The following is a 17,453-nucleotide window of genomic DNA, read 5'->3' as shown; positions in this document are numbered from 1 at the left end:
GGGACTATGGCAAACTGGAGAGCACACACCCCATCTACCAGGGCTGTGAGTCAATTCTGGATTTTTGCCATGAGGGAAAAATGACCCAGTGTAATGGTAGCTTCCAGTTTCTCAAAAGCTAGCAAAAATTGAGATGTTTTGGTAAAGCAGTCTGATTTTCAAATACTGCATTGGATGTAGTCTGCAGATGGGGCCTCTGTGCTGCATTGTTTCATATTAACAGGACCAGTTCCACTCTGTGATTTGTGTGGTTAGAATGGGACTATAGAACTTACCAGGTAAGGAATGAAGAAGCAGACAAGGCTCTGGTAGAATGCATCCACTATGGAAATCCAGAAAGTCATCGGGTTGTAGCACTGCCAGGAAAAAACACATCAACTACCACCAAAGTGAGCCTCCATACTTTGTAAGCAACTTTCTTGTGCTACCTGGACAGACAATATGGTATTTACAGTGTTCTTAGAGGCAATAGGATGGAAAAATTAGAGTATAGACCTGGGGGTGACAGACCTTAGTTCAAGTCCTAGCTGTGCCACTAACTGTATGACCTTGTGAAAGTCACTAAACTGCTTTGATAATGGCTGCTGCTTCCACAAAAGGGTAAAAACAACATTAACTATCTCCTTGGGTTTTGAGAAATCTAAATGCAATTGTGCTTTAGTCCCCAGGAAGTGCTCAGGTATTAATAGCTACTATTCATTAGCACATCACTAGTGTTCATACACACTTGGTAAGTTTAGAGATTCTAAGATTTCTACATAACCTCTGAAAGGGAGCTCTCCATCCTAGTCTAGGATCACAGGTTCCCCACAGACAGGGCTCAGTGGCTTCAGAGACAAGTGTTTTCATTTTGTGCCTCCTTCCTCCTGCCTTCCCTAGAAAAATGAAGCTGTTCTCCCTTTCTTTTTGCTGTATTAACTTCTCTTACTGTTAGATACCCAAGGAATACATTATACATCTAGCACATCAGCGGGAGGGGAAAAATCAGAGGAGCTCTGAGTGTACGTGTGCCATCACTGTGTCTCTCCCGCCTGATGTGCTAGGGTGGCTCTGCTGCTCTCCTACCATTTTTGGGTTAGGACTGGGCTTGGTTCTTTATTGGCTGTCCACAAAATATTACTAGCTCTCAAACACCTTTCTCCCGGGCCCAGAGGTATTCTCATGCATTTAATGCCCCTCTTCCCAGGATGCTTCCTTCAAGGCAGTCAGTTTCCCTGTGTGTCATTTCCATCCAGTCTCTGGGCTGTGTCTGTGCAAATCAGACCACCTGGAGTGCCTCTGGTCTGATTTCTCCAAACCATTCAGAGTGTCAGTGTGACCCCTTTCTGACTTGTAGGAAACTATCAGCATGGTTTCCTAGAAACCCACTGGTCTGATCTATCACCCTCCACAGCAAATGAGGAAACAGGCCAGGAATGGGGAGTGGGTCACATGGGAGGACAGAGGCAGAGTGGTGACAGGAGTGCAAGGGCACCTGACCCCAGGTAAGTGCTCTCTCCCTGACACCAGCAGGGAGGAGCTGGGGCCTCCCCTTCTTACCTCAGAGTTTTGGCCACTCTTGTACAGCTCGGGCCACGCCAGGAGTGTCTCTGCAGAGATGTCTTTATCGAGGACTCCGAAGACCAGAGGAGGCAAGGATGTGAAGAAGAGGTTGAAGAATATCATCTGCCAGTAATCGATCATGGTGGAGCCGGAGAAACCACAGAAAAACTGGTACCAGAAGAGCAGGTTGACGTAGCACTGCAGGCGGAGAGTGTGGCCTTGTGAGTGAGGACCCATGGGCCGTGGTCACCAACGGCTGCCTAGGAGCCTCTGGCAAGTCACCACGCTGACTCGGAGCTTCTGTTTTCTCATTTGTGACACGCAGAGTTGTGTAAGGGTCAGCGGTAACTAATCCTTAGAGTAGCAGCTGCCACTACAACAACTATGACTGTGAGTTAGAACCTGAAGGGAACTACACGGACTCGTTAAGGTAAGTACACTGTGCTGGTTAATAGCACAGGTTGTGGAGGCAGAAAAGGTTGGCTTGGTCTGTCACTTATGAGCTGTGTCACCTGGAGCAAATTGCTGAACGTTTCTGAACATCACCTTGCCCTCTTTCACACAGGAACAGTCGTACCTAGACCTGGCATGGGATAAGGTAGTTATTATGAGTAGTAATGTGGAAAAAGAAGGGGTTGCTCCTGGGGAAGGAATCATAGAAAGACTGGACCATGGGCAGGGAGACTGGTGGGAAGAGAATTTCATGAGGTTTTCCTTACATTATTTTCCTAATGGTCATGCAACTCAGAAGGGTGAGTAAGAAATCTTCTCCCTGTTTCTTTATGCTTTCTAAAGCTGTTTCCCACTCAAAAGCACCCCACCCTGAAATGGGCTGGGTCACTAGTATTGCCTACCACACTGTGATATGCTTTGGTAACCTGACCAAGATGGTCACGTAAACTGCTGCTCCCAGAGTTAGGACAAGAGATTCTCAGCTCTGTGTGACTGAGGCACAGAAAGGTGAAATGTATTACAAGAAATCATTCAGCAGGTTTGTGTACAAACTAGAATGTTCATGTTCTAACTGTTGGGCCAGGGTTGTTTTGAAGAGGTTCTCTAGAATTTTAATAACATGGACATGTTAATTCTCATAAAACCAATGATCATTACTGAAGCTTCTATTCGTGCCAGGTGTGTGATATATATTATACTATTTTAGTATATAGTACATTAGGTGTGCCATAGACCTAATTTGTCCCAAGACTCTTGAAAGCTTATTGCTAATAAAAATAGTACATATTATGCCTTCATCAGAAAGGATGAATACCCAACTTTTGTATCAACATGGACGGGACTGGAAGAGATTATGCTGAGTGAAGTAAGTCAAGCAGAGAGAGTCAATTATCATATGGTTTCACTTATTTGTGGAGCATAACAAATAGCATGGAGGACATGGGGAGATGAAGAGGAGAAGGGAGTTGGGGGAAATTGGAAGGAGAGGTGAACCATGAGAGACTATGGACTCTGAAAAACAATCTGAGGGGTTTGAAGTGGCAGGGGGGTGGGAGGTTGGGGTACCAGGTGGTGGGTATTATAGAGGGCGCGGATTGCATAGAGCACTGGGTGTGGTGCAAAAAGAATGAATACTGTTATGCTGAAAATAAATAAAAAAAAAACAACAACAGCAGCAACAACAACAACAAAGAAACTGATGATGTACTATATATTGGCTAATTGAATTTAAATTAAAAAATAAATAAAATATCATGTATTTTGGAACAGAATGGTAGAGAAATATCTTCATGAAAGCATATATGATTGCTGGGTATTTGTATCATATAAAAGAGAAAATTGGAATATGTCTATTTTAAAATAAAATCATATATTTCTCTTAAAAAATAGTACATATTGTATTAATGTTATATCTTGATGATAATGTTATTAGCCCTACTCGACTGACAAGGAATCTAAGGTTTTCAGATACTCACTTACCTCTTGTCCAAGTTCAGAGCTAGAAAGTCACACAACCAGTATCTGAGTTTTCAAAGCTCTTTCTCTTTGACTACCCCCAAACTTTCTTAATCTCCTATTGGATTATACAGTAATAATGCTAATGGAGAGATTCTAGCTAAGGAGCGCTATCCTTTGGCTTTTCTGCTCAGGTGACCTGTGGGATGTTTCTTGGCTCTGAAAGAGATCCTGGTGCCCTGAGATATCCTAGACCTTGAATCTTTCTGTCAGAAGGAGTGAGAAGGCTCAATCTGTTTGTTGTGCTGCTGGTAGGTTTGAAATATACTATGGGCAGACTTAGAGTTTTGAGATGAACAACAACCACTTGTACACTTGACATGGTCTGCTTAAGAGGAACTTGAAATACTAAAGTCCCCTTGGTATTAGCATTCAGCAGCTGTATGAGGCTTTGACCTCTTTCTCTCTCTCTTTTTTTTTTTCCCCTTTGAGAACCTTGTCTTGCTTCTTCCTCTCCAGCAAGATGGGCAAGACAGTAACTCTTATCTCCCTTACACATAGGTAGACTGAGCAGCTCAGATAGGCTAAGTGACTGTACCAAATAGCCTTGGCCACCTGGGGCTGGAACTGTGACTTGAAGTTGTAGAAGCCTAGGATGCCAGAGCTGGAAGTGAGACCATCTTACAGTTGAGGCTACTAATAGCAACACAAACACCCAAAGGACTTACTATTTGCTAAACTCTGTTCTGACCCACGAGCCACCTAACAGCCCCATGGGGCAGTCAGTCATCACTACCCTCATTTTACAGTTGAGGAAACTGAGCCTCAGAGTCCTGGCTTTGGCAGTAGACAGCTATTAAGTAACAGACTGGAGTTCAAGCTCAGATGTTCTGGCTCTAGAGTCCATCCTCATAAACATGATGGGGGAAGTGGATGCTCTTGTTAAACCAGTTCAAGATCTGAGACTACAGCTCAGTCTCCAGCACTAATGTCTAGAGTCATTTATCCTACACCATGAGAGGCCAGGTGGATCCATCCTAAAGTGCTACAAGTGGGGGAAAGTACTGAACACAGAATGCTGTGATTGGCAGTTCCCGCCATGGGGGCCAAAAGGGCAAGGTGGCAAGTTTGCCAGCTGTAGGCCATCGTCTGATATTTGCAATGTAGATCTGGTCTTTCTGACTCCAAGCCTCAATATTTCCTCTCCAAATTGCAGCTTTTAAGTTGTACAAGCTTATCTGGTAGATTCTATGATGCTTGACCCAGTTTTCACCCAAGCTCCAGCCATAGTCTAAGCTAAAGGAGGAAGAGAGCAGTGACTGGCTGGTGTTGGAGGCTGTCTGAAGCTCTCTGGTCAAGTGTGATATCACATGATGTTTCTTGGACAATTTGTGTTGAGACACGGTGCTAGAGATGCTTGGACAGAAGAAAACACACAAAGAAGTTGGCAACTGCTGGAGAACAGGGTGCTTGGACCTCTGGGAGACACTGAATGCCATGGCGGAGAGGACATTCAGTCTGGGGATTGTGGAGTATAGTAGAACTAGGTCCAATCCTGATTCTGTGATGTACTTAGCTGGGTGATCTGGGTAACCCCTCTGGCTTTCAGCTACCACATCTATAGAAGGACAATAACTGTCCCTCCCCCACAGGGCTGATGGAAGATTTTCTGGGTACCTCACACATATTAACTCATTTATGCACATAATAACCCTGCGAGTTAGGTAGTATCCCCCTTTTACAGGTGAAAAGACTGAGACACAGAGCTGAAGTAAGTTACTCAAAGCCACATTGCTGTTAAGTAGTAGATTGGGGCTGGGATTTGAACTCAGTCTGGTTCTTGCACATATTTTTGGTCTTAACCCCAATATTACACGTAGCTCTCAGAGTTACATAAATATGTAAACATACATACCAGGACAGCACCTGGTATGTGGTTGGTTCCCTATAGATGTTGGTGGATGTTGGTGCTAGTGATGCTATGCCAAACATTAACCAGCTATGCTAAGTACCAAGGACACTACAGCAATCAAGAGTGGTGTGGAGAACTCTGTGGACCTGGGTGTTGGAAAACTATCATTTACTGAACTTCTTGCCTTACACGTCACACATGGGCAGTATCAAAGGGTTTTAATCCCTAGTCAAAGGGAGAGAACACTGCTTGGATATCATTGGCTCATTTTTCCATAGAACCATTCCTACCGAATTATAATTTAATAATGATATATCAAGGCTTGTTAGAAAAAGTTACCAGATGGAGGTTAATTTTCATTTCCAACAAAAATGCCACAGAAGACAGTTTCTTGAAGGTTTTTGTGTGACCTTCTAAAGGTTTGCTTGATAAATTGATGCAGAGAGAGTGTTCCTCCTGGAGAACTGGTATGCTTGTTTTAACCAGACATTTAATATTTAGCATCTTAACCCAAGTTCCTGGTACAACTCACTTCTTTCCTTTCTGTAATTCTGCTCTATACTCTTATAAATTTTCCTTCTTGCTTCTCTATTCCCTCTGTTTTTACTATAAGTCACTTTCATCTCTTTTTTTGGAATTAGATACAGTATATGATATAAAATTATAAACTGCCTAAAATATTTTCTATGAAGACTCAGGTTGTCAAGCCTCTTCTTCTTGGCAAGGAAACTGGCAAATTCATAGGTCTAGCTCTTCTTTTTGGTCCTAGCTTAAATGTTACTTTCTTTCTTATTGATTAGGTCAAGAATCTCCTGGTGATATGTGCTTAGCACCCTGACCTTCGAGGGAGATGTGTGTAAGAAAATATTGTAAAGTATTTTTTCTTTTCTTTTAGCATAGTAACACTTCTTTTCCTATAATAGTACTTCTTAATCTTAGAGGTCCATACAAATTAGCTGGGGATCTTACTAAAAGTGACATTCTGAGACAGTAGTCCCGGGACGCAGTTCTAAGGATCTACATTTCTAACTAGCATCTAGGTGATGCTAATGCCTCTGGTCCAGAAACCACATTTTGAGAAGCAAGATTTATGGAGCCGAGGAGATGATAAACCACTTCCTACAGGCCAAAACCGGCCATAAATCAGGTTTTGTTGGGACACAGCCACATCGATTCATTTGCATGTTGTCTACACTTTGCTTTCATGTTGCCGCAGCAGAGTTGAGTAGGTCAGATGGGGAGTAGGTAACATGGACTAGGCAGTCTGCAAAGCTAAAGTATTTCTTACCTGGCCCTTTGTGGAACAAGCTCACTGAGCCCTGATTTAGACTGTCAGGCTCAGGAAATGTTCAATAATGATTTGAATAAATGAAATCAGTCATTGTTCCATTGTCCCAACAATATCCTGGAGTTTAACACTGTTTTCCTCCTCCGCAGGCCCTGTTAGGACCTTGCTTGCTTCCGCTTCCATCTGCTGGAATCTCTGCCCTATGGAGGGGGTGCCCAGAACCTGGTGACGGCATCACTGAGAGGGGGCCTGCGTTTTCCTCCCAAGAAGCTACAGTGCAGTAATTAATTCATTGTTCAAATTTCAGAGCAGGCAGCATTTTAATCCCCTCTGAAATTGGTTTCGGATGTGGAAGTCATAGTTCTCCACCCTCTAATTGCAATGGGGAGATAATGCAGCATCAGTATCACAATTTCGAGCACGGCATCAGGCTGGAAATAAATACCATTTAAGCTTTGAAAGCATGGCTGGCTGGAAACATTTCCTTTTCTATTTCACAAATTTAATGCGGAGAAGAGGTTGTGCTTATTCAAAGAACAGCTCCTTTGGAGGCAAGAAAAAAAAAATTAAAGGGGCATTTTGAATTCTAAGTAAACAGTCTTTCATGCCCAGAGTGAGTTTCAAGTTAAATAGAGTGACTTGTTTGCATAGACTGGCTGAATATTACCATGCAGTTTATCGAATTTACATTATTTTTTGTCATGCTGTTTATTTACATATACATTGAACTTTGCACAAAAATGCTTACTCTTGAGGGAGGGCAACTGTCACAGTGCCTAAATCAGGACTGGGAGAATGGAACAAGGGGACAAAATGCAATTTTGCAGCTGCTACTTGGCTAACGTATTTCTCTGACATCACTCTACTCGTCACTCGACTCTTAATCCTCCCTTATGCAAACAGGAATTGGATTTTATTTGGAGACTCTTGGGGATTATTCAAAGGTCCTTGATCTAGGTAATGAAAACTCAGGCCCCTTGTTCACTCCCTTAGTACAGCAATGTTCTGGCTTTTTCCAATACCCATTGTTAATCAAGGGCTTTTCAAATAAGAGCCTCTGAAAGTTTTAATGCCTCAGTTAGGGTGTGCCTGCTTTGGGCTCTTATCAACAAGACAGAAAACACATTTTTTAGGAGAAACAATGTTACCTTCCTATGATTGTAGAGTGTTACATGCTTTCCTGAGCTCTGACACTAAAGTCTCCTGACTTACTTTGAGGGACAGAGGGAGTCCTAGTGTCTTCATATTATTGATGAGGAAACCAAGGCTCAGAGAGGTTAAGTAACCTCCAAGCTCACACACTATGCTAGAGTCATGCAAGACTAAAACCCAGATGATCTCCCCAATCCAAACATTTTTGCCATGAGACATTTAATGTCCAGACCTCAGTGAATTCCCTGCTGGGAAGGCTGGGGAAGCTGAAATGATACTATGTATCAGGTGAAGCCAGGGACTCCAGTCTTAAACCTGTACTCTCCCAAGGCGTGGGGTATAGTGCTTGCATTGGGATGGGTCTGTCTGGGGAGAAAATTTAAGATACATGTCAGGCTAATTATTCTTCGAGTCCTTTTTTCTTGTAGTCAGAAAGTAAATCTCATTTATGGAGCCCATCTAAGAGCAATGGCAATAGCAATAATAAAAATGATGGCTGACTCTATAGGGTGATTACTATGTGCTAATCACTTTATAAACAAGCTCTCCTTTAATCCTTCTAGCAAATATAGGAGAAAGTTACTATTATCATTCCCATTTTACAGATGGTAAAAAGAAGGTATAAGGCCATTACCAAATAAAAGAGCCTAGACTTGAAACAAATATGTTTGACTCAAAAGTCCATGCTTGTGACCACTCATGCTGCCTTTTTTGTACCAGGTGCTTTCTGTACAGTGTTGCTAATGCTCACAATAATGTCACAACAGAAGAAACTGAGACCCGGAGAAGTGAGTTATATTGCTCAAGTTCACAGAGCTAGGAGGAAGCTTTCAGGATTCAAAATCTAGGCTGGCCTGTCTTCCTCCCTTATGCCGAGGTTGTTTGTCTTACCATTGTGGTAGGAACGGGTCCCCTGGAAGGGCCTACCAAGGCCTGCACAAGAAGTTCCCATAGGGCTACTCACCACGTTCTTGTAGAAGTAGTACACCACCATCCTGGCCAGGCGCGAGTAACACCAGTGACCATGCACAAGCAGCAGCTTCTTGAGGTGTCTGAAGCGGGATATGGCAAAGTCGCTGGCCATAACAGCCTGAGAGGGCAGAACAGAGACATCAGCTTCTATCCATGGCCACCAGTGAACCCAAGAGTCCCCCTTGAGGGCTCTGCTTTGTTCTAGGTCCGTACCTGGTAGGGCCAAAAAGACCCTTTGTCATTAAGTGGCACCTAGGGTGGCTCTTTGGAATTGGATATCCCCCATCCTTTCTTCCGAAAAATCCAAACCTCACTAGACTCCAAGAAAGGCAGCTTGTAAAGAATTAGTGGTCTAGTCTGGCCTTTCATCTCCTTCCATTTCTCTGATAAACATTAACTGTGGCCTACAATATGTTGGCACCATGCTAGAGATGTGACAGCTAACCAGAAAGTAGTGGCGTCCATGCAGAAAAGCCTCCCACCTCTCAATGCCCTGGTTGCCACCTGCAGAAGAACATTGGCTCCACCTTCACATGGAGATGATGGTGGGAGAGCTCTTCCTTTACGTGGAGCTGAACTGTGTTTTCTGCCTTTGGGATTATTCAGAAGAGGACACAGTTCATGGTTCTCTTAAGTGTATGAGGTTTGAAACTATGGAAAGAGTCTAGATGTCCATCAACAGATGGATAAAGAAGATGTGGTTAATATACATATAATGGAATACTATGCAGCCATTAACACCCCCCCCCCCCAATCTTGCCATTTGCAATGACATGGATGGAACTAGAAGGTATTATCCTAATCAAAATAAGTCAATCAGAGAACGACAATTATCATATGATCTCACTTGATTTGAGGAATTTGAGAAATAAGGCAGAGGATTGTAGGGGAAGGGAGGGAAAAACGAAACAACATGAAACCAGAGAGGGAGACAAACCATAAGAGACTTAATCTCAGGAAACAAACTGAGGGTTGCTGGACGGGAGGGAGGTGATGGAAGGGATAGGGTGGCTGGGTGATGGATAATGGGGAGGGTATGTGCTATGGTGAGTGCTGTGAATTGTGTAAAACTGATGAATCACAGACCTGAACCCCTAAAACAAATAATATATTATATGTTAATTAAAAAAAAAAGAAGTATGAGCTTTGGAAGTGCCTGGTTATGGACTCTGGTATAAGTCTCGGCCAGGCTGTTTAACCTTTCCCAGCATTGGTTTCATCTAGGAAAAAAAAAAGGAATAATAATTCCTAACACACAGAGATGTGATTTTTCAAATCAATTGAAATAATAAATCCAAGGTTTAGTGCAAGCACCTAGTACAGTGCTGGCTTATGAAAGAAACTCAAAAGGTAACTGTGTTTTTTCATCCTCACCAACAAATTTAGGCAATGCCTCCTGTCTGTACTAGTGGTGGGAATATAGTTATTAATGGTTCAAAACCACAAAGTGGGGTCTGTTTTCCTGGGAAATGTTAGTAGCTCAAGCTAGTATGCTTGTCCCAAGCTGAATTTTGACTTAGTAAGTGTACCTTACAATTTATAGGTCAATCTAGCCATCGAGACTAAAATGGCAATTGAAAAATGTTTTCAAATGTCCTTATATCTGTCACTGCTCATGGAGGGCACCACATTTTTGGATGTGGATAGAAGTTACAGAGAGGAAGAATGGAGTCAGTAGAAAGCTTAGCCCTCCCATTCAGGAAGGCTTTAGAATACAGGTATTGCTGGTAAAGCTAAGCCTCCTCAAGGTCCTGGAAACCTTACTTCCAAAATTCCCTAGGGACTTATGCTATCCGTAACTCCCTCCCAACTTGAATGTATAATAACGGGCCACTCTCCATGACCTTGGTGCAGCTCTTTCTGTCCGTGGGTCCTTTCCCCATGCCTTAATAAAACCACCTTTTTTGCACCCCTCCCCCCACCAAAAAAAACTCTAAGCATCCTTCAAATTTCCTCTGTATCAGAAGGACTGGGCAGCAAAGGATATAGTGATAGAGGTTATGTATAGGCATGGAAGCCCTGTGACTCTCAGATGATAATTCTGCAAAGCTCTTGGGGAGAAGATCCTCCAACACTTGGGGGGGATTCCATAACTCTCCAAAAAGGGTCAAAGAGAGAAGAAATGAGAATAATTGAGGAGAACAGTACCTGCATGCCTTCCTGTCCAGATATCCCAATTCCAATATCAGCAGCTTGAATCATGCTTACGTCATTTGCTCCATCACCTGAAAGGAGAGAGATCATGAGGTGTCTTTATTCCTGGTCTAACTGCTGCATGACAATGGAAAGGGTGTTACACGAATGGCTCTAAAGTCTCCCCATGTGTACATAATTGGATACATTTAACATTGCTCTGAATAGTCCTACAAGAAAAGTCCTTGCTACAGTATTTGGCCTGAGAGAGGTCTTTTCTTCTTCTTCTTTTTTTTTTAATTAAAAAATTTTTTTTTGTTAACATATAATGTATTACTAGCCCCAGAGGTACAGGTCTGTGAATCACCAGGTTTACACACTTCACAGCACTCACCATAGCCTTTTCTTCTTTGATAAGAAGCTCTATTATTTGACAAATGTTTATTGTACCTTTTGTCTAGGCACAATATTAGGTATTGGGAATAAAGTGGTGAGTGAGGCTGGAGCATGGCTTTGCAGTTTACAATAAAAGGCCTTCACAAATGTTACAGTGGACTTCACTAATGAGCAAATGGAGAATCGGAGCAACATAGAGATTCTGCAAGGGTAAACCAAGCTAGGGAAGGGGCCCAGGAACATTGGCACGAAGATCGTTGCTACTTTTCCCAACTCAGTAGAAGCTAAACTATTTAGCGTATTAAGACCATTGGAAGGTCTGGACAGCTAAATCATCAGATTGGCAATGGTGTCCAAGGATAGGGATGGTGTTCGGTTTTGTTTCTGAATATAGGAAAATGGGATTGACTGATTTTTTTTTAGTTGAGGAACATTTAATCACACTGTGTTCCCATTTAACGAGCTAAGGTGTTTATTTCAGGAAATTGGAGGTTAGGGCACAAAAATACACAAACAGCCTCCAGCACTTCATATAGTTTTTCAGTGATGTTGGAAATGTCATCTATCTTTACTGTCTAATATGGAGACTACGAGCCCCATGTGACTATCGAAATGCGGTTGGTGAAATTCTATTTAATTATAAATTTCAATACCTATCTATAGCTAGGTAGTAACCGTTTTACACAGCACAGCTCTACCCAGTGAGGCTTTCCTTACAAACCTGGCTTTTCCCAAAGCTTTATCTTTCAGACTAGAGATGAGCAAATTTTTTCTATAAGGGGCCAGATAGTAAATATTTTAGGCTCTGTGGGCCAAAAAGCAAAACTGAACAACTCTTTTTGCTGAAAGGTGAATAGTCTTGTACACATTTCACAGTTAAAAACATAAAAGTCATTCTCATATCCCTGCAAAAGCATGTAGTGGTCTGGATTCAGCCTGGCGGCCATGGTTTGTGGCCTGCATTGTCTTCATTCTCCTCCCGGTCCCACCTCTTTTTCTAGTAGGTTCTCATAACAGAATGCATTTAAATATGTATTAGATAACATGGAGAATATGGAATTGGGGAGAGAATTTTCTTTCCTTTGTTATTTGGCAAGGAAATTAATCTTTAAAACTTTATGAATGTAAGTAGCCATTATTCTTGTAACGATCGTTATTTATTTTCTTCTTCCCCATGGAGAACAAATCGACTCTTTAACTTCTTCTGGTAGCAAACCAGTGGAAGTAGAGGTATGGAATCATGCCATAACTCACCCCGTTGAGTTTTTTTCTGCTTCTGTGGCAGTGGAGCTAATTTCTTACCTCAGACTGTCAGTCCTGGGCTATTGTCTTATGTGTGTTTAAAGTTCTGAAGAGGATAATTTGGGGAATAAAATCAGGATGCAGTTGCTAAAACTTTGCTCCCTGTCTTTTTGCCCATGCGCCCCCCCCCTTTTTTTGGGTTTGAATTGCTTTCACCTGAACACTGGGAGAAAAACAATGTGCAAGTAGGCTTCTTAATTTGAAATGCCAGGAAGGAAACTCTCCTTCTATGTCTGTGTAGGAAGGATAGAACCTGGAACCATCTGTAGGAATATCCATAAATGAATGTAATGTTTACTATGTGCTTGGTATGTGCAGAGCACAGACAAAATGATAAGACTGATATGGTTTCCACTATTCAAGGAACTCCTGGTCTCCTGAGCAGGCCATTGCAGAAAGCGTATCAGTGCTCTGCAGCTATGAGGGCTGTGTGCTGCTTGAGTTCCCAGAGACAAGGAAGGTTAGATGGGGTTGGAATAAGGGGTATTTTACAGAGGAAATAGCTTGGCAAATGCAAAGGCTCAGGAGTAAGAAAGATAGGACAAGGCTCATGGAGAATGGCAATCAGTTCCATCTGGTTAGAGCATGGAGTGCCAGATGTTGGGGAACAGACAGTAGCTGTGGTGAAGGATGTGGCTAGAGGGTTAGTGGAGACCAGATTGTGAAGATTCTTGGAAACCAGGTTTGCTTGTCCCTGGAAGGTTTGATATAGGTACAGTTTTGATTTCTCTGCCTTAATCACGTGTAAAGTTTAGGATCCTATGAGGAATTTCTTCATCAGCCAACAGGTCTGCATTCGTTGAGTGTTTGCTTTGTGCTGGGCCTTGTATTTTGGAATGGACATATGGGATAGGCTCAACTTCTACAATCTCCCCATAAGCCATCAACACTCAGCAGAATATCAAATCCACAAACACCTGATGTTTATGTTATTAGGCCAGCTGCTAAGTATCAAAAGGGGAATGGGCTGTATCCCAGAACTGAATCGGCCTGAGTGTATATTACTGAGTTATGTGAATGTTCTGAATTTGAGGCTTCTTCTGGCTTTAACCTCCATTCAAGTCATAAATTTTCCTTAGTGATCTGCTCATCCTGAGAACTTTGATTCACTCTCCCACTCTGCTGAGCCTCTGCTTCCTCTCCCAGCTGCCAGTCTTGGCTGTCACTTTGAACTCTCTCAGTCTAAGACAGTGATCCTCAGCCTGGGTATCTTGACTTTGACACATGACCTTCCAACTCTGGTCCAGGCCTCTTGCCAGATCAGCCTCACAGGCTGCACCCACATCTCCACGTGATAGGTACCTATGGAAAGGGTCATGACATTCAACTTTTCTCGCACCAACTTGACTATCATACTCTTCTGGAGCGGGGTGGAACGGCAGCAAAGGACAGACCGGCAGTACTGCGTCAACTCCAAAAATTTCATCTCCAGTTTTCCCTGGAAAATGGCATTCAATGTCTTCCCATCAATGACCAATCCAACTTCTGGAACTGCAGTTCTTGAGGAGGGAGGTAGTGTCTCAGAAGGTAGACAGAACCCAAAGATCTTGGGGTCTGGCTTCTGTGGTCCATGGAATTGCTTTACTTCTTCCAGTGCACAGCTGAGGATGGATTCACAAGTTTCCTATAGAGTCAGAATAATAAATATGGTATTAGTAAGCAACACTGGAAATGTAGGTTGAAGATTTCACTTTATCCTTTAGTAAAATAGTTACGAAACTCTACCACCATAGAGGTTACTCAGGAAGCATTCTCTGATTTCTCTCGTTTCTCTGCAATATTTCAAAAGGCATCAAAGCAATATGAATTGCTTTTAAGCAGATTAATGGCAAAAGAGAGATGGTGAGGGAATGGGAGTAGAAGTAGTTCAGCAAGATGGGGACAGATACTGGGATGGTATAAGCTAATAAATAATATCATGATGGTATTGTGCTTTCTATTTCTCACAAGTCATTTTAGTTCTCCTGAGGAAATTGAGTGATGAGGCAACTGAAACAGTAAAATCATTAACTTGCCCTAGCTCATTCAACTTACTAGTGGAGGCAGAACATTATTACCCAAATTATGGCTTTTAATAAAAAAAAATACATCGAATGTTTATCTGTTGGCATGAATGTTTTGGTCATATAGGTTAAAACTGACTATGAATGTGATCATCTTAATGATGTAAAGAAACTTCTCACTGATTTTTTCTGATGTTTACCTTGAAACCTAGTGAAGAATTTATTTGCCTCTTTTACTTTTGATGGTATCAGAGATAAAGTCACCTTTTGGTTCTAAATATATTCTTTGTACCCCTTTAGATTTTGCAACATTACTTTCAAATAAAGATAGAGAAAAGTTATGGCAGTCAACTGTATCATCAATTTTAATAGCATTGTTTTTTTCACATAATTATTTTTTTTGTTTTGTTTTTTATAAGCTTTTTAAAAATTTAAATTCAATTAATTAACATATAATATTAGTTTCAGAGGTAGAGGTCAGTGATTCATCAGTCTCATATAATACCCAATACTCATTACATCAAGTGCCTTCCTTAATGCCCATCCCCCAGTAACCCCATCCCTCCATCCCTTTCCCCTCTAGCAACCCTCAGTTTGTCTCTTATGATTTATCTCCCTCTCTGATTTTGTCCCCATGATCTTTATTTAGCAGTGTTTTTTATTCATGCAAGGATGATTTTCATTTACTGTAGTGCTAACACATTTCTAAAAATAAATTTAAGTATGTAAAGTCAGTCAATGTAAATGAAATCATTAAATTAAAAAAAAACAGTAGAGGTAATATGTGGATTTAGGCAAAAATTGTGAAGACTGTTCTGATATGATAGGTTTGGGGGCCATTAATCTAGAAGCTTCTGAGAATATTTGGAGTCATTTATTCTGGAGTGAGTAGAACTGCAGATAATCATTCCTGAGTCTTCCCTTAGGGGATGCTGAATTGAGTGTTGCAAGCAATAGGGTATGCCCAGAACCTAGAGGGGTAATAGGAAGTAGTTCCAGGAGTGGGTGGTTATGCCTGAGGCATTTATCTGGGAAAGAGATCAAGACAGTCCATGCTGGGAGTTGGGGCAGACACAAATTATATAAATTTCTCCAACATATGGCTGCAGGAAGTCATTGGAGATATAAGTTTCAAAATCTCTGAATTTACTTATTTCAAATTGTGATATAATAACCAAATAGTCACTATTCATTTAACCTTTAGTATATGATAGGCACTGTGGTAGGGAGCCCCTAAGATGCTTCTCAAAGATCCCTGCCCTCCTGGGATGCATGCCCCTGTCTGATCCCTTCCCTTGGGCGTGAGCCACATCTAGCAATTCCTTTCTAATGTTAAGAATTCTGCAAAAGTGATGGGAAGTCTCTTCCAGATTAGCTTATAAAAAGACCATGGCTTCCAATTTGGCACTCTTTTCTCTCTCTCTTGGATGGCTTGTTGTGGGGGAAAAGCAGCTGCCATGTTGTGAAGCAGCTCTATGGAGAGGCCCATGTGGTGAGGAACTGAAGTTTGCCAGCAATCATGTCTGTGAGCTTGGAAGAAAGGCTTCTCTCCACATCCAAACAACCTACCAGTTGAGCCTTCAGATGAGCGCATACCCCTAACTGACAGCTTAACTGCAGCCTCCAGAAAGACCTGAACCAGAGGTACCCCGCTAAACTGCCCCTGGACTCCTAACCCACAGAAACTGTGGGTTAATAAATATTGGTTGTTTGCAGCCATTAAATTTTGGAGTAATTTGCTAACTAAAACAAATACTTTGCTAATAAGTATTTTTCTTCTATGATCTTATATAATCCTGCCAATAGCCTCTGAAATAAATCTTTCTAATCCCTGTTTTACATATGAAGAGAGTGAAGTTTTGGGAGGTTTGATACCTGGACCATATTAAGCTTTCAATATATGTTACTAAAAATGATAATAATCATTGCTGTTATTAATTTCTATCGAATACTCTAGTTCCTTCTAAATTCCTTGACAGACCAGCCCTTTCAGTGATGGGTTAGTAATTCTCTCATTTTATGGATGTGAATCCTGAGGTCTACAGAGGTCCCATAACATGCTTATAGATTTAAGGTACATAACAAAGAAATAGTAGCCCTAAATCAATTTATAATGAATTAGGCAGATTAAAACCCTTGGAGAAATTATACACTGAATACAGAATTATATTAAACTAGGGTTTAAGTAAATCTGAGATTTGGAATGGCTTTCTCCAGTTTCTGGCTTTACATATCCTTGTAGCCAGGTAAGGGGGTGAGAAAAACTAATCTTAGAGGTTTAGTGGGCTTAGGGTGTGGACAGGGGCTAACATTCAGATACCATCTGAGAGGGTCCCAGACAGCTTTAAATGAATCAACAGTGACTGAACAAAACATGAAATGTGACCCACTGTTCCTTAAGAACGTTGGCTAATTAATTGCTAAACATCTTCAGCTTCCTGGAGGAATACATTACATTTAACAGAAACCACAAAAGCCCACTCTATCCCTCTTGGTCTGACTGACTCAGAAGTTTGCCCATGTCTTCCTTCTGGGATCACCTGGAGTGAAATAATCCTTGTAAATAGAATTTCCATTGTAAGCAGGGCAGGCAGATATCAACTGTTATTACAGGGATCAAGTACTCAAGCAAGCAGCAAATTAGAAAGAAAAAAAAATTCTTTCCTAAGCATAATATTAATGCCAAAGACTTCCCCAAGATTATTTTCATTTTGAAAATTCACTGGGGTTTAATCTAATCACAGCATAATCTGTGCACTGGACAAGAAAGTAATTTTTCCAATTCTTACAAAAGGCCTCAGGCACTTTTCATAGTATACACTACTTAAAAAAAAATATGTGCATG

At 41.6% G+C, this 17,453-nt stretch overlaps 1 protein-coding gene and 1 long non-coding RNA gene across 6 annotated transcripts in view; one reads left to right on the top strand and one right to left on the bottom strand.

Annotated features, from left to right (window-relative positions):
* Positions 1–7,114, top strand: part of LOC309861604 — an 88,896-nt gene extending 81,782 nt beyond the window's left edge. For both annotated transcript variants that reach the window (XR_014310042.1, XR_014310043.1), the window contains 3 exons: positions 1,567–1,972; positions 3,645–3,761; positions 6,800–7,114. This is a non-coding gene — a long non-coding RNA (uncharacterized lncRNA). The remainder of the gene's footprint in view (positions 1–1,566; positions 1,973–3,644; positions 3,762–6,799) is intronic.
* Positions 1–17,453, bottom strand: part of ATP10B (ATPase phospholipid transporting 10B (putative)) — a 262,323-nt gene that overhangs the window by 15,031 nt on the left and 229,839 nt on the right. For all 4 annotated transcript variants that reach the window (XM_082724635.1, XM_082724638.1, XM_082724636.1 and 1 more), the window contains 5 exons: positions 13,908–14,229; positions 10,923–10,999; positions 8,767–8,892; positions 1,540–1,740; positions 276–356 (listed from right to left, as the gene is read on the bottom strand). In XM_082724635.1, coding sequence (XP_082580761.1) covers positions 276–356; positions 1,540–1,740; positions 8,767–8,892; positions 10,923–10,999; positions 13,908–14,229 — 807 coding nt within the window. The remainder of the gene's footprint in view (positions 1–275; positions 357–1,539; positions 1,741–8,766; positions 8,893–10,922; positions 11,000–13,907; positions 14,230–17,453) is intronic.

Source organism: Mustela nivalis (assembly GCF_964662115.1).
Source record: "Mustela nivalis genome assembly, chromosome: 3".
Lineage (NCBI taxonomy): Eukaryota > Metazoa > Chordata > Mammalia > Carnivora > Mustelidae > Mustela > Mustela nivalis.
Note: the sequence above shows the minus strand (reverse complement) of the source record. Positions and strands in the feature narration are given on the sequence as shown.